This window comes from Apus apus, chromosome 17 (genome assembly GCF_020740795.1).
Source record: "Apus apus isolate bApuApu2 chromosome 17, bApuApu2.pri.cur, whole genome shotgun sequence".
Classification (NCBI taxonomy): Eukaryota; Metazoa; Chordata; class Aves; order Apodiformes; family Apodidae; genus Apus; species Apus apus.
Genome location: NC_067298.1, coordinates 6338676 through 6360863, shown reverse-complemented (window position 1 = coordinate 6360863; position 22188 = coordinate 6338676). Strand labels below are relative to the sequence as shown.

Here is a 22188-nt window from a genome sequence, read left to right as displayed (position 1 = left end):
TAAGTACCCTCTGGGGTTTGTCAAAAGGAATGACAAACATTTGCTTCATTTTTTGGAACAGCCTGCCCAGAACCCAGGGGACTGAGTCTGTACTGGGATGTTTTGAGCCTTTAACTTTTTACAATTAGTTCCTGATTGATACTATGTGAGGAGAGGAGCTGGCAGGGCAGATGCTATGTGAGATAAGGGTCTCTAATTGGGCAGCTCCCCCCTTGGTGTCAACCTGAATGGCAGCAGACCTGTCTTCAAAGGGCCTGTCATATGGAAGCTGGCATCAGTTTGCTTTCTCTAAGCCCTAGAAACACAACAGGAATCAGAGAACTGGTTAACATGCATGTATTTGTGTATCTGCTAAAGGGAGGGAATCTGATGGGGCAAGGAAGGGGCTGCATGGACTGACAGGCTCCAACAGGCAAAGCCCTGAAGTCTTCAGGGGTTTTGCTGCACAAATAAAGGTAAAAATAATTAGGGAGATGAGGAACACCAGAGATTTTAGGAGCACTAGGACATCTGAGAGGGTAAGACAGGAGCAGTCCTGTTCAAACCAAATCAGAGTTACTGATGCAGGAGAGAAGTCTCCCTTCATTGCTAGAAATTATCCATTTTCTAGGTAAAGCAAGAACTTGAATGGTGCTGGAAGTGGTTCCTTCTCTTCTAATATCAGCCTTTGAATTCAGGTTGAACAAACCACAGGTAAGCAAGTTAGCTTCTTAATCCCAGGTTCAATTTTTAGCCATTAAAATGTTTAATAACCTGAATTCTGGGGCTGGGAGCTGGGGCTAAGGAGCCAGAACAGTTTAAACTGAGTGGTGGTCTGCAAACTCAAGCCCAGGCAAGTAGAGGAGAGAGGCTGAGGCAGAAAGGACCAGACAGCAGAAAGATATCAAGCAGTGGCAATACCTAGAACTTAAACCAGGCTAAACCCAAGGCTAGCAAGGCCTAGAAAAATCAAGTAGCCTGGTCTTTTCTGAGCCTTCCAGCTTTCCACTTCTAACGTTAACATCCCAGATGGTGATTTTTGCCCTGAGCAGTAGGAAAGCAGAACAGTGCTGAGCTGGGGAGGGCAGTTGCTCAGTGCTCTCCCTCCTGGGCAGACTGGAGCTTGAGTGTGGGAAAGTTGGAGCTGATGTTAAGACAGACATGGTCTCTAGAGATTGCCAGCTTCTTAGGTAGTCCCTCTGTCAGATATCTAGTTTCCCCTGCTTTCCTCATTCCCTAGGAAATGACTGCTGGCAGGTGTGGCTGTTACTGCTGTAATATGGGCAGTACAAGGTTGTTAGCAGAGAGAGAAGGATGAGCAGGATGCAGAAGTCTCTATCAAACAGACAGGGTAGCAGCCACAGGGAACGGCAACAGCAGAACCTCATCTGGATTGTGTCCCCACTATCCCCCTTTTACCAGTTCCCACAAGAAATCCATTAGCAGCAGCAGCCAGTGCCATACACACCTTCCTGAGGACAAACTCCAGCTCACGGGCCTGGTAGGCTGGATTCACAGACACCTCAAAAGGGAGAAACAAGAAGGTTGATCAGAGTTACCCTTGCCTTGAAAACCCTCTCCCCTAACATATATTCCAACAGAAAAGTTCTCCCAGGAAAAACTGACACTCAAAGCCTCTTCTCCAACACACACAACTAAGAACTCACCCCCACAGGGATTTCACATGCACCAGAAAAACTGGCAGAATCTGAAGGTTGCATGAAAGAAAACAGTTAAAAAGAGAGGAGAGATTTATGTGAGATCACACAATCAAAACAGTCTCAGGAACAGAAACCAGACTTCCTGTCTCCCCATTCAGTCCACTAAACTGAAGACTCAAAGCTCAAGTGCAAGTCCAGTTTCTTGATGGATGGTCATGAAACTATCCCTTCTCCTGTCCAACCCTCCACACAAGTAGCATTGGCCACTGGAGCCAAGCTCACCATCAGGTTCACACTGAGCCATGCTCATCCACCCTGTTCCTTGGGAGACACTGGGATGAACCATGATGAAGACAGTGGAGCAGAAGGTGAAGTCCTTACCATGGTGCACTGTCTGAATATGATGCATTTTGGTGCATATGTCAGGCCATACTAGCACATAAAAATTGGCTTTTGGGGATATGTAGCTTGGACCATGCTTTTAAGTGAGCATTTCTACCACAAAGCAATGCAGACTTTACTTAGAAGAGATCTAAGTGGCTGGCAACTGGTTAGGACAGCAGCACACCACATAAAAAAAGAGACAAGAAACTTGACTCTTTGAGTATCTCCTGTTGATTCGTTGTCTTCATTTCCTTCCCCTTGGCTAAAAACCAAGACACAGTAAAATCCTTACCAGGATGATTCCTGCCTGGGCAGTTGCAAATTGCATGAGAACCCACTCGTATTTATTTGGGCCCCACATCCCCAGCCGGTCTCCCTTCTTCAGGCCAAGAGCCAGAAGTCCAGCTGCTGCCTGGTCCACCTGTAAAACCATAGAATCATAGAATGACTTGGGTTGGAAGGGACCTTAAAGATCACCCAGTTCCAGCCCCCTGCATGGGCAGGGACACCTCCCACCAGCCCAGGCTGCTCCGAGCCCCATCCAACCTGCCCTTCAACACTGCCAGGGATGGGGCAGCCACAGCTTCCCTGGGCAACCTATGCTGGTGTCTCACCACCCTCACACTAAAGAATTTCCTCCTCATGTCTCACCTAAATCTCCCCTCCTTCACTTTTTATCCACCACCCCTTGTTCTCTCACCACAACCCCTTGTAAAAAGTCCCTCCCCAGCTTTCCTGTAGCCCCTTCAGGTACTGAAGAATAGAAGAGAAGATCATGAGGATCACACAGGGGATGCAATGGGGGATATTAATCTCCTGGCTCTTCTTTCTGGGGAAAAAACATCATATTTGCAACTGAAATTGCAATTACTACTTTATTTTGCAAGATGTGCAGATGTATGTATAGATATTCTGAGGTATTCAGGGAAGTTTTCATAGTCTTTGCTATGTTCTGAAATGAATTTGTGAGATCTACCTTGTAGGAGAAATTTGAGGTGTAGCTATTCCCTGCTTTAGTTCTGAATTACAGCCTACTTTTTAAAATTAGGGTGAACACAGCTAGTCTTGTTTATCTGAATGGATGCAACCAAAATGCCAGCAAATGTTAAAAAACACAGATCATTCTTCCAATCCAACATCATATCACCCACTTCATAGAAACTTTCCAGGCAGTTAGCCTTGAAACACTGCCCCTGTATTCAGAACACCTAGAAACATGTATTTGTATGTAATATGCATGCACACATCCACATGCATAGATACACCACATGTTTTTGCACGTGATATTGAGACCAAGCCCTTAACTTTGCTCAGATACGTTTGTGCTTGGACTAGAAACCTCCACACACTCAGGACCTCTGACAATCAGAGCAACGTGACTGATCCAGGAGCTGGAGCCTACTCCAGCAGAAAAAAACACCATGACTCAGCCCGTAACACATCAGATAGGGGTGATGACTTTTAAGTATGAAAGTTCATTCTGGAATATTCAGCAAGCCTTGGTCATGCACTGCCTCCTCCCTTCAGTCTCAAGGCTCCAAGGAGGACAAAGGCAGCTCACACCCATCGGTATTTGCTGGGGAGGTGCTGGTTCCCTCCACGCAGGGTCAGGATGAAGATCCACACAGGGCACACCCCTGAAAAACTGGTTTCCATTTCTCCATCACACCTGCTGCTGCTGTTACCCACCTCTCCAAGGGGTGAACCAGGCACTCACCTCCTCTTTGAGCTCAGCAAACGTCTTCCGAACCCCATCTCGGCAGAAGACCACGGCTTCACGGTTGGGAAACCGCTGGGCAGTCTCTTCCAGGCACTGGCCCACAGTTTTGGTGAGAAGGGGAGTGTCTAAGGATCCCTGGACATAGCTGTTGGTCACCTTGGGGGATGCAGAGGTCACCCTTGTGTGCAGAGCACTGTGAAAGAAAAGAGAATATTCTTTAATACAACTCATCAATACGATTCTCCCAGCCTGGAAGCATCATCGACATGCCAACAGTACCAGGAAGCACATCCTTGCATTGGTGGGACCACAGGCAGACACTTCAATGGCTCAAGATCAGAAATATCTCCAAAAACACTTTGAAAGCATGTACAGCATCTCAGGGGCTCTGGGCAGGATGGTCCCAGAGCCCCCACCTGGACCTGCCCAGACCAGCAGGCAGCACAGGCAGAGTTTCCATCCCTCTGCACAGATGGGGATGGAACCTGCACCAGCCCTGCCTGCTCCTACAGAGATCCACCTGGGGTGAAAACTACCTGGACATTTTGGGACATCTGGACAGATTATGGATTTTGCTGAGAGATGGCTGGGTTTGGTCTTTCCACAGTGGTTAAAAAGTGCATATATCTGGGAAGGAACACAATCAAAAACAGTTTGCAGGGAAATTCCACCACTGGTTTCCCCCTTGTCAGAAAGGGCAGATGAACAAGCAATAGAAAGTTACAATTAAAGTCAGAGATCTGTCATTTTATCTGTGTCCAAAACGGTCTGCAGAGGAGAGCTTAATCCTGCAGAATAAAAACTATTTAGAAGGGTTCAAGGAAGCTGAGCTCTAACCCAGGTGTTTGCAAAGTACTGCTCTGTGTACACAACAGCAAGCAGGTTGGGCAAGCTTTGCTATGTCTGCAAGCCAGGCCACAAAGGGCTCATGGTACTGAAGAGAGCAAAAGGAGAAACTACCAGCGAGATGAGGTTCTTCCCTGCCTCCCTCTGTGCTCTCAGCTCCTCCCTTCCCACCTCAGGAGATGACCAGGAAGGGTTGAAGCAACTCCTGTGGGATGCATGGCCCAGAAGCAATGCCCTGTGCTTGCAGATTCAGTGTGTCATGGGGGGAACCCTGCCCTAGAGAGGATTAACAGATCAGCCCAAACTCCATTTCCTATTCATACAGATTCAATACTCTGCAAAGACTTGGTGCTATTTACCACAAAGGATTTGTTTTCTTGCCCATGAGAAACAAAGCCTAGGGTGACAGCACTTCCTTTCAGGGTGGAGTTAAGTCTCAAGATAAACACAAAAGAGTTTGCCTTCTGGGGATGGGGAAAGCTTTCCTCTGAGAGCTGACCAACTGGCCCAACACTCTTTCCTCCACTGCTTCTCAGCAGGCTGAGGGTTGTGCAACTTCCATTGACTCTGTTCAGAGAAATTCCTTCTAGCTCTGCTCTTGGGCAATGCACGTCAAGGCTGTAACAGCTGCCCGAGGAGGGGAGGGAGGACAAGTTCTAAACTGAACTATCTTTTATCATTTAAGAACCTGGCACATAGATAAGCTAGGAGAAAACGCCTTTATAAATATAGACTATATAAACTAAAGGTTGAAAAAGCTCTCCCTAACCCAAGGAAAGGACAAATGCTCCTGGGGAAGCAGAAAAAGCCACTGTGGCCATGGGCACTCTGTGTTTGAAATGGCAACTGGAAAAGCCACTGTCCCGTCACTGGGCACAAGCACCTCCAGCCACTCACCCAGGCAGACCAGGAAACCACAGGCTGCCTGCAAAGATGTTTGATGGAGACAACCACACTCACAGCTCTCTGAAGCCAAGTCATCTCCAGTTTCAGCAGAGCCTCTGTGTTTCCCTGCCAGCTGAGGCACATATAAGTAAGTCCCTGCTCACTTCTGCAGCCTGAGAAGGGCTGGAGAGCAGCTGCTGATCTGGTTGCACAGGAGCACTTTTCTTGGGCATCATCTCAGGGGTCACAGGGAGCCCAGCAGGCTCTGTGCTGGGCTGGAGTAGGAGCAAGTAAATGGGCAGATACATGGTACATTGATTAACAATATTATTGTGCTGGAAAGAATATAGGGTCAGTCTCCCTCCTGCCTGGAGCCAACAGCAAGTGTATAGATCTGATCTGAAAGAATGTACCAAGAGAGCTCTACAAAGAAAGGGTCCAGAGGATTTAGAAAGAATCAGGTAAAAAGAAAGAAAACAAATTATTCACCCTCCACCTCTTCCTGTGAAGCATCTGTAGCGCTGGTGATAAAATAAGGCAAATGGTCTGATCTTACAGAAGCTCTTATTTCCCTGCCTCAACTGGAGGAGAGCAAATACAACTCCACTTTATCTTGGGTCTCAGCATAGACTGTTAAACACTACTCTAAGAGAGCACATGCCTTCTGTTGGCAACACACCCCAGCAGGGAGACAGCTCGAGGTGCCTGCAAACGAGCCAGCCTCCACATCAGGCTGCTCCCACAAAACCCTGGAGTTCAGCAGTGCAATTGAATGGAGAAACATCAGAGACCCAGGGGGGGAAAAATCATCCACCCTCCCATCTTGTGCAAAATGCAGGCAAGCAGCAGAATGCTGGCAGACCCAGCAAGCTCTCCTGCCTGCTGGTGGCACACAAACCATCAGTGACGCCAGGACTCTCGACTAATCATAGGAGCTCTGGATATCAATCACTCAATAGCCCCAACTAACATTTTATAGTTGTTGATATGAAAACCAGCTTCTTCTTTCACCTTTAACTCTTCACCAGTCTCGACAGATTTTTTTCAGAAAGGACGAGAGATAAACACAAGGCAGAGGCACCAGCACAACCTCCTGTCTCCTACCATCAGCCCACCAAGTTCCTGCTTTGCAGCTCTGAGGGGCATCGACCCGACCTGTGGTGCCATCCCCTCTGCACATGGATGGAAGGCCCTGACCTCCCAGGGCTTGGAACCCATCCTGACTGCAGAGTTCACGGTCAGAGATGTTCACAGACTCCCCAGCCAATTTCTTTTTTCACGGACCTCAACCAGGAGCTTCTCCCTGCAGAGGGAGAGCTTTTGGGTCTCTTACAGAACACAGCTGCAATAAAAGGGTGGTGAAAGTTAGCCCTGCTATTTTCTATCTTTGCCTCTTCTTCAATCTTTAAAATAACTCTGCTGACTAAGGAGTTAACCAGGTTCTCTTTGTTTGTTTGTTTCGTTGGTTTGAGGAAGAATTACGTCCCCAGGGTTTTCAGACTACAGCTGCAGCAGATTTTTGCTTACATTTTCCACTGTGCCTCTCTGCACTCTTTCTGCCCAAAGGATAAATACTGTTTAATGATAGGGGAAGAATTTAATACCCTTTTTTATAACATTACTAGAAAGAGTTTACTCTTTTAAAGACACTGTTTTCTTCAGGCCTTGGTGTTCCTGCCTCTCAGTTTCCTTTTTGGCAGTCCAAACTGCACTGAACACACTGTCATGTTTCCTTTCTGAGCCTGTTTCCTGAGAACAGATTCCAACACAGCATTCTTGGCCCGAGGAGCACACAAGGGCTTCAGCCACTCACTGCTAATCTCAACCCAAGTGAAAGGAAACACCCAACCCTGTATGTGCAAAAACAAGGGGCTGCTTCCTACAGTGCTTGAGGAGTTGCTCCCTGGAAGTTGTAACTCCCAGTGAGTATTAGTCTCCTAGTATCAGCTTTCTCCAAGAGGCAGCACTGAAGAAAAAGCAAGGCACAGAACTGGTCTAACCCCCCCAAATCCCAGAGCTCCTCAATGCCCTGGACCTGCTGCCACCTCTGTGCCCCCTACCCACCCAGGGGTCTGCAGGCACGGGGAGACTGTCTGATGAAGCACATGAGTCAGAGCACTGAAAGAGGACAAAAAAGCTGTTTGATACCACAATCAAGATGGAGCTGCTGCAGAAAGAAAGCTCAGCTCTGGGCACACATTCCCATCCCTACCCCTGGTCCCCCCCCAGGCCTGGGGGTAGGCTCAGGGGATGCAACCTGTCTTGTACCACTTTGCTGAGGCTTCAGGGGAGACAAGGGACAGCGACAGACACCGAGTCTGAAGCCTCCAGCTGAACCTGCCCTCCTTGCATGTGGCCACCTGCATCGCTCTGCAGCTGCCCTATAGCCCCTGTCCCACATCACGCATGGCCTCCATCCCTCAGAGCCCCCATACCTGCCCCTACAGCCGCCCATTTCCTATAGCTCCTCCATCCCCTCTCACCCACTGCCCCTATCCCCTACAGCCCCCCATCCCCAGAGCCCTCCAACTCCTGTAGCCTCCACCCCTATAGCCCTCCCCCCCCATCCACTCTAACCCAGCGCCCCCCGTAGTCCCCTATAGTCCCCATCTTCTCTCTCCCACGGTTCCGGTCCCCTACATCCCCCCATCCCCTGACCCCCACCCTCCTTTCCCTCCAGCCCCCGGCCCTACCTGCCGGGCGGTGCCCCCCGCCGCAGCAGCAGCGCTGCCAGCCGCACCATGGCCATCCCTGCGGCGGCGGCAGCAGCAACAATCGCCAACAACCGACAGGGCAGGAGAGGACAGTCCGGCCCACTGCTCCATAGACAGGGGCGGTGTCTGCCCGGCGTCCCGCCCCGGCCCCGCTCCCGCCCTGCTCGGGGGGCTGCGGCTGCCCCGGGACCCCCGCGGGGATGGGGAAGCGGCGAAGCGCCTGCCCGGGCGGGAGGGGCGAGGGGTTGGGAGGGGGGGGCTGGCTTAGGACAGGCAGAGCGGGGAGGCCCCCCCTTCGGTACACGGCTCACACCGCACAGCCCCAGCAGACCACCCACGCCATCCTCCGGCAGCTTCCGAGCCCCATCGCTCCCCGCATTTATCCCCCATCCTCCATTAGCTCTTTTTCCAGACTGCCCCATCAGCCTTTTTCACCCCAACCTTGGCCTTTCCGCGCACCCCAGCTGAGATAGATTTGGGTGCAAGGTGATCAACACCACTTGCCTCCGTTTTCCTTCCTCTCTATCCCGCTGTGAGTCACTAATTGCTCTCCAGCCCTATCCATTTAATGAGTTATCACAGTCCCCACCTCACTGATGCGTTTTCAGCACTCACTGGCTGCCCATGCCCTGATATGGGTGGAAGAGAGACCAGCTGGGAATACCACAGCCAGGCTGAGATTCCCTCCCCTGCGGACAGAGCCAGGCAAGGAGCCGAGCTCTGCCAAGCCCCTGGCTGCGGGAGCAGCAGGGATGCCGAAGGAGAAGAGGTGACACACACATTATTCCCCGTGATGTAAAATGTCTGACAGCCTTTCTGGGCATTGCCTGCAGCGATGGCCAAAAGCTAATTAATCCTGGTGAAAGGGCTGGAGTATAAATTTGATCCCAGAAAACAGCCTGTGCCTTTTCGATACCATACGGGCATTAAACCAAACGGGGCTGACCTGAGACACGGGCTGCTCCTGGCTGGGTGGTCACGGGCTGCCACTTTGCAGCTCTGCCTGGCTGGAAGCTGAACATGAAGTGTCTGCACCTCACTGAATATGATGAACACGGACACAGATGCTGAGTCAGGTTGGTGAATCTCAGACACCAAAGCCATTAACATGCTTGTGACAGGGACACAGTGAAATGCTGACTGCAAACCAGACCTCTGGTGATAGGAACTTGGTTTTAGAAGCAGGAAGGATTTTCCTCAACGTGCATGTTGTTCACAAGGAGCTGGTTTGGTGGCAGCTGTGACAGTGTTTCCTTTGGTAGGGAAAAGTGAGATCTTTGTCTTTGAAACGTGGAAAACTACATGGCTGCAGAAGGGACAATGGGTGAGGCAGGCTGAAGATGTGCTGAGGGTTCAAGAACATCTCCAGCCCATGGTCAGCTCACGTCCCCAGGACCACAGTAAAGATCACTACATCAGGATTAGATTGACAGTGTTCACCCCACTTCCCTCAGCAATTCCCACTCCCTTCTCCTTGCTAGTGTTCTTGCAGCCTTCCTCCAGCAGAGTATGCAAATGTGCCCCGTGTTACACTTTGTCTGTCTCAGGTGCGTTTGAAGTCTCTTTAGGCACATGCAGGAGCTCTAGTTAGATGTCAGTCCCTCTGAGTTCAGTAGCTAGGTGAGATGATGCTTTTCTGCAGATGACATAAGGCTGTGTGACATTCATAGCCAGAAGTTATCCTTTCACTGTTTCAGCACAGAGCAATTATCTTTGGACTGCAGGAGCATCGAGGTGTGCTCAGTGTTGTGTAACCACAGAGAAAAAAACAAACCAAACAACAACAACAAAGGCTGTGATCCAAAAAGCCCTCACTTTTAATAAATAAAGTAAAGCTGACTTTCAGTTTGATCTTCCCACGTTCTGACCATTAGCTGACAGGGTAAATCCTGGTTAGGTATTAAACCAAGAATTACACAGAAGTTAATGCGACCTTGGGTACATTTGGTTGAGATGGTCAAAGCAAAGGCAGGCTGAACCAGTATCACCTCTTACACCATGGAGTAAAGTGTCATTTCTTTCAGTGAAGATTTAAAAATCTGCCTTCAAGATAATCCCAAATAACCAGGAAGGTTTTGTAACTCATCTACTTTCTTGTCTCCTTCCACTAAGAGCTCTTGGACTTGTGTAAACCCCACGCCCAGAAGGTCAGATTTCAGTCTCCACAGCACCACATGGACAAAGGCCTTTTACAGCCACGCAAAGGGGCTTGCTCAGGCCCCCACTAAAGCCCTTGTGGGTTTTGCCCTCAGGAGCAGGACCCCATGGTTCCTCCTGTCCAGGAAAGGGAGCAGGGGGCTGTGCAGCTGCACAACACCTCAATGAGCCCCTCACTGCCTTGGGGTAATGAGGGCTCAGACAATCAGCTGCTCTCTTGGTGCCCATGCTGGGAGATCTGGCAATGGGAGGTTCCCCATCCCTGGAGCAGGTCATCCTCTGGCCCATCCTTGCCCTCCAAATCTTGTTGTGAAAATCTAAGGCACATGAGACGTTCTTGCACAACTGTACCTTGCTTTCCTCAAGAGAGGGGTCTGTCATTTCAGCTCACCTTTGGAGGAACAAGAATCTGCTCCAAGAAACCTCTCCAATCTCCTGGACGAGAGTGCATTAACCTCAGGCAGACTCTGCTGTGCTTTCTATGAGGCAAATCCTTGTTTGCTGTTTTGAGGTGCCTTCGCTCAGAGATTCCCACACTGAGCTAACACAGATCTTTGGGTGTTGGAAGAGAACTACTGACAACTTAAAATCTCACCAAAGCACCCAGAAGGTAGATGTGCTGGAGTTGTTAAAAACATCCTTGCAAGGCCCTGCACATCACGATTTGCAGAGGGGTCAGGAAATTCAAGGTTAGTACTCGCTGAAATCCCATTACCGGGTAATACTAATTTGGCTCTGCCCCAAGGCTCCTTTTCTCTTTCACTGACTTTCTCTAGAGCGGGTCAGTCGGGACAAGCGCAGGCTCTGCTCGTGCAGTGCGGAGCTCTGGATCAAAGCAGGGACAGGACCTGCACATTCCTCCCCGGGAAGAGAGACATCTTGGTGTCCCACAAGAAGGGAATTCCGCACACGGATTATGGAGCCTGCCGGGAGACCGAAGCCCCCGCACCTGCTACTGTAAAAGGAGGTACGGATCGCTCAGTCCGTGTCTGTGTTCCGGGATTATCGCTCATGAAGTGGATGGGTTCTCGCGGACCGGGGAGGTGACGGGGTGCAGACCTCCCTGCCGCGGGGCCGGGATGAGCGATCCCTTTCCCTTGGCGGGGCGGTTCCAGCCCGGCGGGGCCCGCAGCGCTGCCGGTGCCGCTGCCGGTGCCGCTCCCCGCGGGTCCCGCTGCCGGTGCCGGTGCCGGTGCCGCTGCCCCGCTCCGGGCCGGCAGGGGGCGCGCTGGGCCCCGCGCGGACGTGGCCGCGGAAGTGTGTGGCGGGGCCGGTCCGGCCGAGCCGCCCCCGCCCGCCCCGCCGGCTCCGGCCGCAGCAGCCCCTCGGCTCTGGGAGGGCCCTGGCAGCCATGTCGCGGGGCGGCGGGAAGGGACCGAGCCTGAAGGATAAGCTGGACGGTAACGAGCTGGACCTGAGCCTCTGCGACCTGAATGAGGTGCCGGTCCGGGAGCTGGTGAGCGTCCGGGCCGCCCGGCGGGGAGGGGGCCGGGGTCCCGGGGGGGCTGCGCAGGGGAGCCAGGTGAGCCGGAGGTGGGGGGGGTGAGACCTGGCCCTGGGCAGGTCTTCACAGCAGCGGCCCAGCAGCTGCCGCTGCTCGCATCTATGTAACGGTAAGTTCAGCCTTACGGCCCAGAAATCAGTCGCGACATGACGTGGCAGCCGCAGGGGGGATGGACGGACGGACGGACGGACCGGTGCGGGGGGAACCGCAGGGGCTGAAGCAAAACTCGCAGGTGTCAGGAGGATGCCGGTGTGCCTCGGTGCTGACCTGGGGCTTTGTTTCTCTTTCAGGCTGCTCTTCCAAAAGCGACTGTGTTGGATTTGTCCTGTAACAACCTCATTTCCTTGCCGGTAAGGTGCTAGAGAGCCTCTGGGGGGATGAATCTGCTGGGAAGTATTTAGAAAAGAGAACTGCTGCTTTAGGAAAGGCTCACCAGGAGGTTTGGAACTGGCACTTTCCTCCTCCTGGGGTGGCTGAATGAATGTGCAGCTGGTGACGGGTGGGGGTGGGTGGTGGCCAGGGCTGAGACAGGGCTTTGCACTGCATGAAGATGAGAGTGTCTTCCTGCCAGAGAGGATCCCCATGTGAATACAGACCAGTTTCATCATCAGCAGAGACTTGTACTTGTTTCAAGTTTTATTGCCACACACCACCTTGTCAGTCTGTCTTGCCTTTCCCACTGTTTTCCGCCTCCATCTTCTGAGGCAAGTGGGGAGAGCGAGTTTCCCTCCGTCACAGCTCTGTAGTCAGCTCAGGATTTGTGCAGGCTGGCTACACGTGCTCCTCCGTGGAGGTGCTGACAAGCTTCTTCTGGGTTTTGTCTTCTGGGTTCTAGTCAGACTTCTGCAGTTTGATGCATCTGGTGAAACTGGATTTGAGTAAAAACCGGCTTCAACAGCTGCCCGTGGACTTCGGCCGCCTGGTCAATCTGCAGCACCTGGACCTCCTGAACAACCGCCTGGTCACCCTGCCAGTCAGCTTTGCACAGCTCAAGGTAAAACTGTGTGATGGGCAGTTACGTAAAGCTCTGGGATGCAGCCCAGGGTCTTGTGATCCTCCTCAAGTTGATTTCTCTGGTAAAGCATCCATCTTGCTGACTACCCGTTGCAAAATTCAGCTGGCTCTGCACCACAGCGCAGTGGAAATAATCTCACATCTATGGAAAACATCTCCGCTCAAGCTCTCTGCTTGTCCATACCTGTTTCATTCATGTGTAAACTAAGGAGTTCTTTGCTTCTGCTTTGGAGCTCTTAAATAGTCACGAGTCTGTGCTCTTACAGCCCTCCCCTTTGTCATTCCTTTCTGCAGAACCTGAAGTGGCTGGATCTGAAGGACAATCCCCTGGATCCTGTCCTGGCTAAAGTAGCAGGAGACTGTCTGGATGAGAAGCAGTGTAAACAAGCTGCTGTGAGGGTAAGGAACCTGCCTTCATTCTCTTTTTCTTTACTTGGCTTCATCGGTGATGGTAGGTGGGGCTTTTTTTGCTTAGCAAGCTGGGTGGCTGCTGCAGCAGTTGGAAGTTTGTTCAGCCAGTAAGGTGCAGGTTCATGGCACCATCTTCACCACTCCTTTGCTTGTAGAGAGCAAACACTGGGCTGAGTAGGAGTCTCTGCCAATAGTGGAGTTAAGAGGGGACTAAATGCTGGTTGCCTAGGAAGTGGAGGCATAAGCAGACAAAATAATCCACGTCTAGGCTTATAGTCCAGAGTAAAAAATCTCAGGAGCAGTTCTGGCAAACTGTAGGCTCTCAAAACCAGAGATGTTCTGTGATCCTCGGTACTGGCTAGCAGCAGCTTGGCAGGGTTGGTTTTTTAACATAAAGATCTGTTTCTTCACTGTGAAGATTCACCTGGGAAAGTGCGAGCTCTCTTCAGAGCTGCACCTGTAGGGGTCAGTCAGGGTTGGTGGTCAGCCCCAGCTGAGGGTCCTCAGCTGCTCTGTTTGGGAATGACTGGGCAAGGAGCCTCTGCAGGGGCCTCAGGTTGTTTTCTTGTTCCTTGAAGGTACTGCAGCATATGAAAGCAATCCAGTCCGAGCAGGATCGGCAGCGGCAACGGAAGCTCCAAGCAGAACGAGGTGAGCACAAAGAGCCCTGACCTGCTGTCTGCTGAGGATGTTCCTGACCCCTCATGCACACCCAAACATCCCAACTGCCACCAAATGGCCACCTGACAAATACTTCTCACTGTTAAAATCCTGAGGACTCAGGGAGCAGTAGCATAGAAGTGCTGGAGGGGGAAGGATAGAGGGGGATAACGATGCAGTTTCATGCCTGAGTAATAGATCTCTAGATGGCATGTGTTACAGGTTACCTATAAAAATATGAAAGAAGAGCACAGGATTTATTTCAAGGGAAGCCTGATTCTGAGGGAGGAAAAAGCAAGGGATGTGATATTAAAAGAAGTTTTAAAGGACAGTTATTTTTCCTCATTGCAACTGGAAACAGATAAGCAGGTAATGAGGAAGAAAGCCTTCCTAAGTCTACATAAAAGAAAAAACCCCTTCCTATTCATCTCCAGAAATGGAGAAGAAGCGTGAAGCAGAACAACGTGCAAAGGAGGCTCAGGAGAGGGAGCTGAGGAAGCGAGAGAAGGCGGAAGAAAAGGAACGCAGAAGACGGGAGTATGATGCTCAGAAAGCTGCAAAACAGGAGATGGAAAAGAAACCTAAAAAAGAAACAGTGCAGACCCGAAGTGAGTACTGTGGGATTGCCTATCATTTCTTCTTGATCACATGTCGATGCTGCCAGATGTGGTTTTATCCATGGCAGGTTCTGGGATGGGGAACACCTGTAGGACTCTCAGCTCTGCTGCTGTGCCCTTCTCCCCTCTCTGTCTGTGTTCCCAGTGAACTGCTGAGCTACAAGATTCAGCAAGTTCTTCACCTGTTCCTAAGGAGAACTTCCCTCCACTCACTTCTTTTTGTGTACTGAACTAGATGTGCAAAACCAGATCCTGTGCAACACAGGGGTGCTTTACACCCCCTCCACTGCTGCCCGTGAAACTAAATCTGCCACTTTTCATCCTCAACAGTTAGATCCTGCTCATCTGTGTATTAACCAAAATGATGAAAATTTACGACAAAGCAGCAAAGGCTAAAGCATCTTGGGACTGGATCAGCTTGTTTCTGAATGCAGAGTGTTAAAGATATTTGATTAATTCCTCGCTTTTTCTGTCTTGCCAACGTTCTCTTTACAGAGCCAGCCTCCAGTTCTCGTCCCCCTCAGCCACCCCGGCACAAGCAGCACTCCTGGTCACGGTCGGTACTGCGGGTGCTGCTCCTGGTGCTGCTGTGTGTCCTCTGCACCGTGGCTGCCTGCAAGCTGACCGAGCTGCACCGCCAGCCGCTCTGTGTCAGCGTCAACACCCTCTACGAGGACGTGCTGGCTGCCCTGCAAAACCACAAAACCCTGCAAAACTTGCTACAGCAGAACTCGCAGCAGTGATTGTCCTCGACAGGCACTTGTTTCGTCAGCATCTCCCTCCACCATCTTACGCAGCCAGAATTCCTATGGAATTGTGTTCTGATGAAACTGCTTTTAACCAGTCAGCATTGGTTTGCTGGTCCACTCCACTCAGAGCAGTTATTGTTCACATCATCTTTGCTGTGCATGTTTTGCAGTTGGCCTGTAACTCCCGTTATTTGCCCACCTTAACCAACACTTGTAACAGTTCTTACCTCCAGCGGATGGTTACCTAGACTGTGAGATACAGATTCAGTCTAGAGGAGTGGAAAACCAGCCCATGGATTATCTAGGTAGCTGTAGCTCTGTCCTGGAGGCAGGTTTTTATACATATCCATTCCTTGCTCTCATTTCTCTGTGTGCTAAAATTGGTGATGTGGCTGTACGGGAATAAGACACAAAGGCCCCCTCCAGGACCAATGCCAGGTGTGTAGGATGGCTGTGCATCCGTGTGTTGGAGGGATGAAGCTGATGTACTATTGAAAGGAGCTGAAAATTTTCAATACAACAGTTTTCACAGCATCTTTTGTCTGAACTGGATGTTTTTTTGTTGCTAATGCAGTTTTAATTAATGAGGTCTTTTGGAAACAGCTAAAAAAAAAATATTTGAGTACATAGAGTAAGGATTTCTGAGTTGCTTTAAGCAGCTAGTGCCACCAAAGTGGCTACAGCTCAGGAAGGGCTGGTGGCCAGCCTGCAGGTGGTTTGGTGGGTGTGAGGTGGGGCAGGGGGGTGTCAGAACCACGGGCAGATGCCTGTCACTGGCTGCAGCAGTGGCACGCAGCACTGGGTGGCACTGTGGCAGCGTGACATGCTGGCAGGCAGAGAAGGGCTCACCTTGGGGCTGTTGGGAAGGCTGGGAGGTTTGGCAGCTTTTACCTTTGCAAAGGGCCTATGAATTATTTATCATTTCCTTACCGAGAAAACCAGAGGTTTGTCATATCCCTAAGGGTTTGTAGTGCTAAAATGAAGCTGTACACATCATGTTGTAACTGCAGGTTTCAGAGAATACCCATGCAGCAGACTCCACTGAGACCTTCTGAAATCTGGGATTATTGCTGATAAGAACAGTGTCTTGAGAAAATAATCTAGCTTATCACAGAATTACCTTGGTTGGAAAAGACCTTCAAGATCACCGAGTTCAACTGTGAACCCAACACTGACAAGTCCTTAACTAAACCATATCCCTCTAAGTACAACATCTATATGATTCTTAACACCTCCAGGGATGGTGATTCCACCACTGCCCTGGTCAGCCTGTTCCAATGCCCAATAACCCTTTCAGTGAAGAAATCCTTCCTAACATCCAATTCAAACCTCCCCACACTGGGTCACTGTCAAGGTAGCACACCTTCACCTTTTTGTACCCTGACGATAAGACAGTGGCTCCCCAAGAACCACACAGAAAAAAGCAACAGCACGAATACCAGACAGGAGGAAGGACAGGCTACCTGGCTCTGCCTTAGCAATACCTGTGTTTTCTAAGCTTCCTTGACACAGGTTTAAGCTTTGCTTTTGGTATCTAACTTAATCACATTCCTTAAAAGGTCTCTGCTAACTATCCAGCAATGTTGCAGCAAACAACATTCAAAAGCAACAATTCTCGCTGTAGACATTCCTGCCAGCGTGTGGCAGGAATCTGCTGTTACCATCTAGCAAAGCACTGTCTCAGTTCCCAAATGCCAAGCTGATCAGGTTTACCAGTTCAGGTGAGAAACACACCACAGGCCAGGCCAGGGCTCCCATGAAATGCCTGAAGCCAGTGGGGCCAGAGGCAGCATGATTCCAAAGGGGAACCTGCACCCACTGGATGCAGTTTATTTCCCTCTCAGCACTCATCTCAGTAAGTGCTGCTTTTGGAGAAGACCTCAGCTGTCCTTGTGCACACAAGTGCTAATGCTTTTGTGGACAGGCAAGCAGGTTCCCCAATCTAATTAAAAGAAAGCTTTTTCTGCCAACTGTTTAGGCCTCATAATTCCAGCACACATAATCAGATTGCAAGACCCTCTATAGATTAAGCCGTCTGGAGACTGAATCAGGGCAGTCTAAATTTATATCTGAAAATTAGTCTTACTCATTCCCATCTGCCACAGCAGGAAAATGGGAGTCTATTTTGTGAGGTAAAGTGTTTGCACCTCACTAGGGGACGTGCTGGGAGAGGGCAGCATGATGTTGCTTTTAGCATTAGTATTTTTCACACTGGAGAGAAAACTACTTGCAGTGTAGATGCAGAATTATCCCTTTCAACATATGACATACCTGTCTATGTTCAGGACGGCATGTTAAGAAGCAAAGATAATTATTATTATTCAATATTATTTATTTTTTAGGAAGATATAGGAGCTATCATTATTATAAAACATGTGCAACTCATGCTCTTACAGAAGATGTTCATCTTTCTTGTGTAAACTGCAGCAATTCAACAATTTTATCCAACCTTCTTCTGCTCCAATAAAACCTGAATGTGCTTTAAGTCTTTAAACCAGGATCAACAACTCTATTTGTTACCCATTGCCCAGAAGGAAGGTGAATACTTCAACCAACCAACCAATGAAATCCTTGTTCCCTGGGGAGGTTACCCAGTGGCATCCAAGTAGAGGTCAGGATCAGGAGAAGTCATCTGCAGATAGATCCTTCGGGAGAGGTCGGGTCCGATGCGGCGGGAGGTGGCGGTCACGCCTTCCCCGCGGTGCACAGTGATATTGGCCAGCATGTTTTCCTGCTCCTGGTCTGAGGAGCATCTCTTGTAGGCCTAAAAACAAGAGAAACAAACCATGGTATCATCCACTTGCATCCGTTGCTCAAAAAAAAATAAAATAACCAAAGCTGTGCACCTGTGGCTGCTCTACCCTTGCACGTTTTTCACCTGGTCTCTCCCCAGATTTCACTGTTAGCTTACAGGTTGATGCAGGACCAGAACTGCTCCCATGGGAGTCTGCTTCATGAAGCCAAGGCAACAGGTGCCAAGGAATCAGCTCCTCCACCACCTTACAGCTCATACAGAATCACTGTGTCAAATGTAATACCAATGAAATTACTTCCTCCACCCCTTACGTTAGCTGGCTGTCTGCACACGGTATTCCTGAGGCATCCTTACCTGGATCAGGAGCTGAGGAGAAGGGTAGGCAGACACAATAGCTTCAGCCATCTCACGGCTGACACGGTTGAATTGTTGTATCTGCCTTTTCCAAACTTCTAGGAGACCCTCTCCAGAAGGTTTCACCCTCACTCCTCCGCACCAGCGCTTCTCCAAGTAGAAGGGGAACCCTGTCTTCTCTCGCTCTCGCCTGGGGAGAGCAAAAAATGGGAAACAACAAGGCTGTGAAGAGAATCCTTTTCCTGCTTCTGCTGTCACACAGCCAGAGAGCCTCCACTCAGTCCATGCTCTTACAGACACCATTGACATTGAAAGAAATGCTAAAAATTTGTCTGTTTTTTCTACATGCATCACCAAGTTCCTTGTTTAAGACCCAGATTTCCTACTGAAAAAGGAAAGCAAACAACCCCGTATTTGGAAGCAATCCTGAAACAAGCCAATACACATACAAAGCAGTAAACAAGAATTCACTTTCTGACTGTCAACCATTAAAAAAACCCCCACACTTTTACATTTAATTTTTAACAACATCTCTCCTCATGGCTGAGATGTAAAATGCAGCAGCTGCCGTGACAGGAACACTAGGACTGTGTGAGACTGCACAAGAAGGCTTTCTTAGTTATCACTGTGCAACATGCTGCTGTCCTTCCTGAGCAGTGGAAGCAGCTAAATGGTTCACCCTCAGTAATGTCTCTCTCAGTTACATACTGAAGAAGAAAAGCTGGTGCTGTACAAGCCCAACCCTACTTACATTCCCTTTCCACTCCTAAAATCAGACTGAGAACAAGAGCTTTGCTTGACACCAAGACACCAGTGTGAAACCAAGGGCTGTGCTCACCCCTTCCCAGGCAGGACTTCAGTTTCCAAGAAATAACCCTGTGCTGAATGAGCTGCACTAGCACCTGCTCTGTGTCACCTGCTCCTTTAAAAATCATTACACTGTGTTGTACTGAAGGGCAGCCAGGTACCTGCTGTCCCCTCCCAGTCACTGTCAAACTGCAGCCTCTCCATAGAGGGTATGACCAAACCTCATCTGCTTACTCACTTGAACGGTGCTTCAGCTACAGCTTTTGTGAACATAGTGACAAATTCTCCAAGCTCCTCCCAGCTCTCAAAAAACCTGACTGGGACTTGTGTGGACAGCTGCAGATCCACCAGGGCCTGTAAACATCATTGAAAACAACAAATGGAACAATTAATCTCACAGCAAACTCTGCTCCCATTTGAAACAAAAACAGGTCACAACATCTTGCTATACAACAAGAACACCCACCCTCTCATTTTTGGAATAGTTCATGTAAGGCACTGAAATATTTAGGGGCAGCCCATCTCCTGCAGGTTGATATCAATCAGTTCAGTGCCATATCAGCTGCCACAGCTCCCCAGCAGCCAGTTCTTGTTACACACAGGCCACCAGCCCAGGGCAGCTCTGATCTGCTTTGCCAGCAGGCCAGGAAGGGGAAGAGATGCTGACTGAGACAGTCATTTCATCGCCCAGGATAGAGGTGAAGGAGACACATCGGTCTGTGGGAGAGCAGGGAGCTGAGCAGAGGGCTCTGTCCAGACACACAGACTAAGGATGGCTGAATCCCCCCAACCACAACAGTGTGTGATTGGCTCAAATGTTCCAACAATGGCAGACAAGCAGAGCTGGTGGCTGCACACACCTGTTTTAAAGGTACTCACTTCTTCCACATCCATTCTGGTTAGCTCCAGGCCAGAATCCCTAACTTTCTTTTTTCTCCTTTTTCCCTGTTCCTCTTGGTCTCCACTGCCTGCTGCTCGCTGCAGTCCTTTTCCTGACTGAAACCTGAGAGACCTAAAAAGAATAAAAGTAAGAATGGGAGCTCATGTTCTTCCCCAGGTATTTGCCATTGTTCACTATGGTGACAGGCTGGATGAACTTTTGCTTCTGCTTCTACACAACACACAGTTCTGGGTGAGAATACCTCTTATCCTCCAGTCTTTGCTAGGAGGACTTCATGTAAACCACACCCTAGGGAGTTTTTTTCAAAGCCAGAGACAACAGAGAAACATCTGGATGGAAAAAAAGTTTAACCTGAAATACTTTTCTACGTCAGCTACTGCCAGTGCCAGAATTTTCCCAGGCATTTTCTCTGCCACATCAGCTACATAGCTCTGGAGGGTCTCCTTCTGTTCTGTGAAGTCCTGGGCCTCCTGCAAAGACCAATGGAAGAAAGGAGCTAAGGCATTCTGTGGTACAAATGCAAGCACAGCAACCTATGGCTCTGATTCTGCAGATGAAAAACTCAGCTCACACAGCTCTCAGGGGTGAGCAGGCAATACTTGATCCATTATAAAGTTATAAAGGCAGAATAAATCATCCCACGTACAACAACCTGACAGTGTTACCTTTTCAGAAAGTCTGCAAAAGAATTTAACCAGGTGTTTGGGATGCATTAATGGCTTATAAAACCAGATTTCTGGTTTCCTGCAACCACAGCTGCACCCCACATCAAAACCTTCCTGCCATGGAAAGGGATGACAAACACCACACTGGTAGCAAAGCATGTTTGAGAGCACAAAACTCACAAGTAGTCTCGCTTGTTTGTAGTTGCGAACCATGGGCAGAAACTCCTCCAAGCGAAGCAGAACCAGGACATTTGGTTCTTCTGTCCATTCATCTCCTTCTTCCATCTGTCCAGATATGAAAACAGCCAGGCCAACAGTCTGTTTATAATTCACCCAAACCAGCGCTCCCACTCAGAATTCTGAGGCAGGGAGAAGATTAGGGAGCATTTACCTGGGTTGTTAAATACAATTACTAATGAGTGCAAATAACAGAGGAAGAAAAGGGCAAGAACATTGAGATTTTGTTCCCACACCTGAGATGGCACAACCTTTCTCCTCCAAGTGATGCTGCAGGGAACAGCCTGGCTCTCAACCACACAGAAGTAATTTGCAGCCCGCAGAGCACTGAAGATCTGCCCACCACCTTCTACCTGTAAGAGAACTGAAATGGGTGCATGGGTCAGATCTCCACAGCAAGAGCTGACAGCTGAGACAAGGCAGATGCAGGCTGTGAGGACAAGTACCTTCATCTACCACTACTGTCATGTATTTCTGGCACTCTCCTGGTCGCAGAGCTTTCAGCCTCTTGGCAAGGGCCCTCTTCTGCTCTTTTTCCTGCTCTTTCTGCCTCCTCTGTGCTTCTCTCTCCTTCCTCTTCTGCAACGCAGCCTGGCAGCTAGCCTTCCTCTTCTTCACACTACACTGTGGTTCCTTGGGAGGGGAGGATGTTTCTGGGCTTGCTCTGCTTCCAGGCTGGTCTGCAGAGTCAGGCGGAGAGGCTGGCAGGGGGCACAAGGAGGGCCCCCTAACGCTGTCCATGTCACTTTGGCTGCCACAAGACGTTTCTCGACTGCCAGGTGCCAGCAGCTCGCGGCCACCGCGAAGGCCACCTCCCCTTGCTGCATCTCCCCTTGCTGCATCCCCAGGGCCCGCCTGGGAGGGCTGAAAAGCCACCTCCCTCCTGATCCTCTCAGAGAGGGGGACGACCTCCACCTCCTCTTCGCTCTCACTGCCGGACACCACGATCACCTTCACCTCGCTCCCCGCCTTGGGAGCGGGAGACGAGACCGGCTGGCGGCCCAACCCGGCGCACGATAGGGGCGGAGAGGGCGGCAGCTGCAGCAGGGAGGCCAAGGTCGGCAGCTCCTCCCCGCTGCTGCCCTCAGACCCGGGCTCCGCGGCCGCCATCGCGCCGCTCCCTCCGCGGAAGCCGCGGGCTCCTGAGGAGCAGCTCCCGCCCGCGCCG

At 50.1% G+C, this 22188-nt stretch overlaps 3 protein-coding genes across 5 annotated transcripts in view; 1 reads left to right on the top strand and 2 right to left on the bottom strand.

The window, feature by feature from the left end:
* The window catches only part of ACSF2 (acyl-CoA synthetase family member 2), a 34207-nt gene extending 25930 nt beyond the window's left edge, over window positions 1–8277 (bottom strand). The window contains exons 1-4 of the mRNA XM_051634578.1: window positions 8169–8277; window positions 3742–3937; window positions 2317–2445; window positions 1448–1501 (exon numbers count right to left, since the gene is read on the bottom strand). Coding sequence (XP_051490538.1) covers window positions 1448–1501; window positions 2317–2445; window positions 3742–3937; window positions 8169–8224 — 435 coding nt within the window. The 5' untranslated portion in view covers window positions 8225–8277. The remainder of the gene's footprint in view (window positions 1–1447; window positions 1502–2316; window positions 2446–3741; window positions 3938–8168) is intronic.
* A 2870-nt stretch (window positions 8278–11147) lies between these two features.
* Window positions 11148–15835, top strand: LRRC59 (leucine rich repeat containing 59). 2 transcript variants are annotated; one of them, XM_051635070.1, is made up of 7 exons: window positions 11148–11313; window positions 12141–12200; window positions 12686–12844; window positions 13159–13263; window positions 13854–13926; window positions 14370–14543; window positions 15048–15835. In XM_051635070.1, the coding sequence occupies exons 3-7, from the start codon at window positions 12704–12706 to the stop codon at window positions 15293–15295; spliced, it is 741 nt and encodes a 246-aa protein (XP_051491030.1). In that variant the 5' UTR covers window positions 11148–11313; window positions 12141–12200; window positions 12686–12703; the 3' UTR covers window positions 15296–15835. The 2 variants fall into 2 exon arrangements, with proteins under 2 accessions (XP_051491030.1, XP_051491029.1); XM_051635069.1 differs by lacking the exon at window positions 11148–11313 and adding an exon at window positions 11588–11802.
* A 1777-nt stretch (window positions 15836–17612) lies between these two features.
* On the bottom strand, window positions 17613–22152 carry EME1 (essential meiotic structure-specific endonuclease 1). 2 transcript variants are annotated; one of them, XM_051635082.1, is made up of 8 exons: window positions 21467–22152; window positions 21257–21384; window positions 20964–21068; window positions 20470–20588; window positions 20097–20229; window positions 19456–19571; window positions 18411–18600; window positions 17613–18065 (listed from the first exon to the last, which is right to left on the bottom strand). In XM_051635082.1, exons 1-8 carry the CDS (start codon window positions 22128–22130, stop codon window positions 17889–17891), a joined length of 1632 nt encoding a protein of 543 aa, XP_051491042.1. In that variant the 5' UTR covers window positions 22131–22152; the 3' UTR covers window positions 17613–17888. The 2 variants fall into 2 exon arrangements, with proteins under 2 accessions (XP_051491042.1, XP_051491043.1); XM_051635083.1 differs by lacking the exon at window positions 17613–18065 and adding an exon at window positions 18072–18321.
* Between the last annotated feature and the right edge of the window lie 36 nt (window positions 22153–22188).

Bases quoted from the DNA above. Each gene is read 5' to 3' on its own strand.
- EME1 (XM_051635082.1), bottom strand. From the start codon at position 22,130: ATGGCGGCCGCGGAGCCCGGGTCTGAGGGCAGCAGCGGGGAGGAGCTG. The intron at 21,385-21,466 runs GTACTTGTCCTC...CACCCATTTCAG, and splicing joins GACAGTAGTGGTAGATGAAG to TTCTCTTACAGGTAGAAGGT. The intron at 20,230-20,469 runs GTTAAACTTTTT...TATTCTTTTTAG, and splicing joins GACGTAGAAAAGTATTTCAG to GTCTCTCAGGTTTCAGTCAG.
- LRRC59 (XM_051635069.1), top strand. From the start codon at position 11,698: ATGTCGCGGGGCGGCGGGAAGGGACCGAGCCTGAAGGATAAGCTGGAC. The intron at 12,845-13,158 runs GTAAAACTGTGT...TCCTTTCTGCAG, and splicing joins TCAGCTTTGCACAGCTCAAG to AACCTGAAGTGGCTGGATCT. The intron at 14,544-15,047 runs GTGAGTACTGTG...TTCTCTTTACAG, and splicing joins AGAAACAGTGCAGACCCGAA to AGCCAGCCTCCAGTTCTCGT.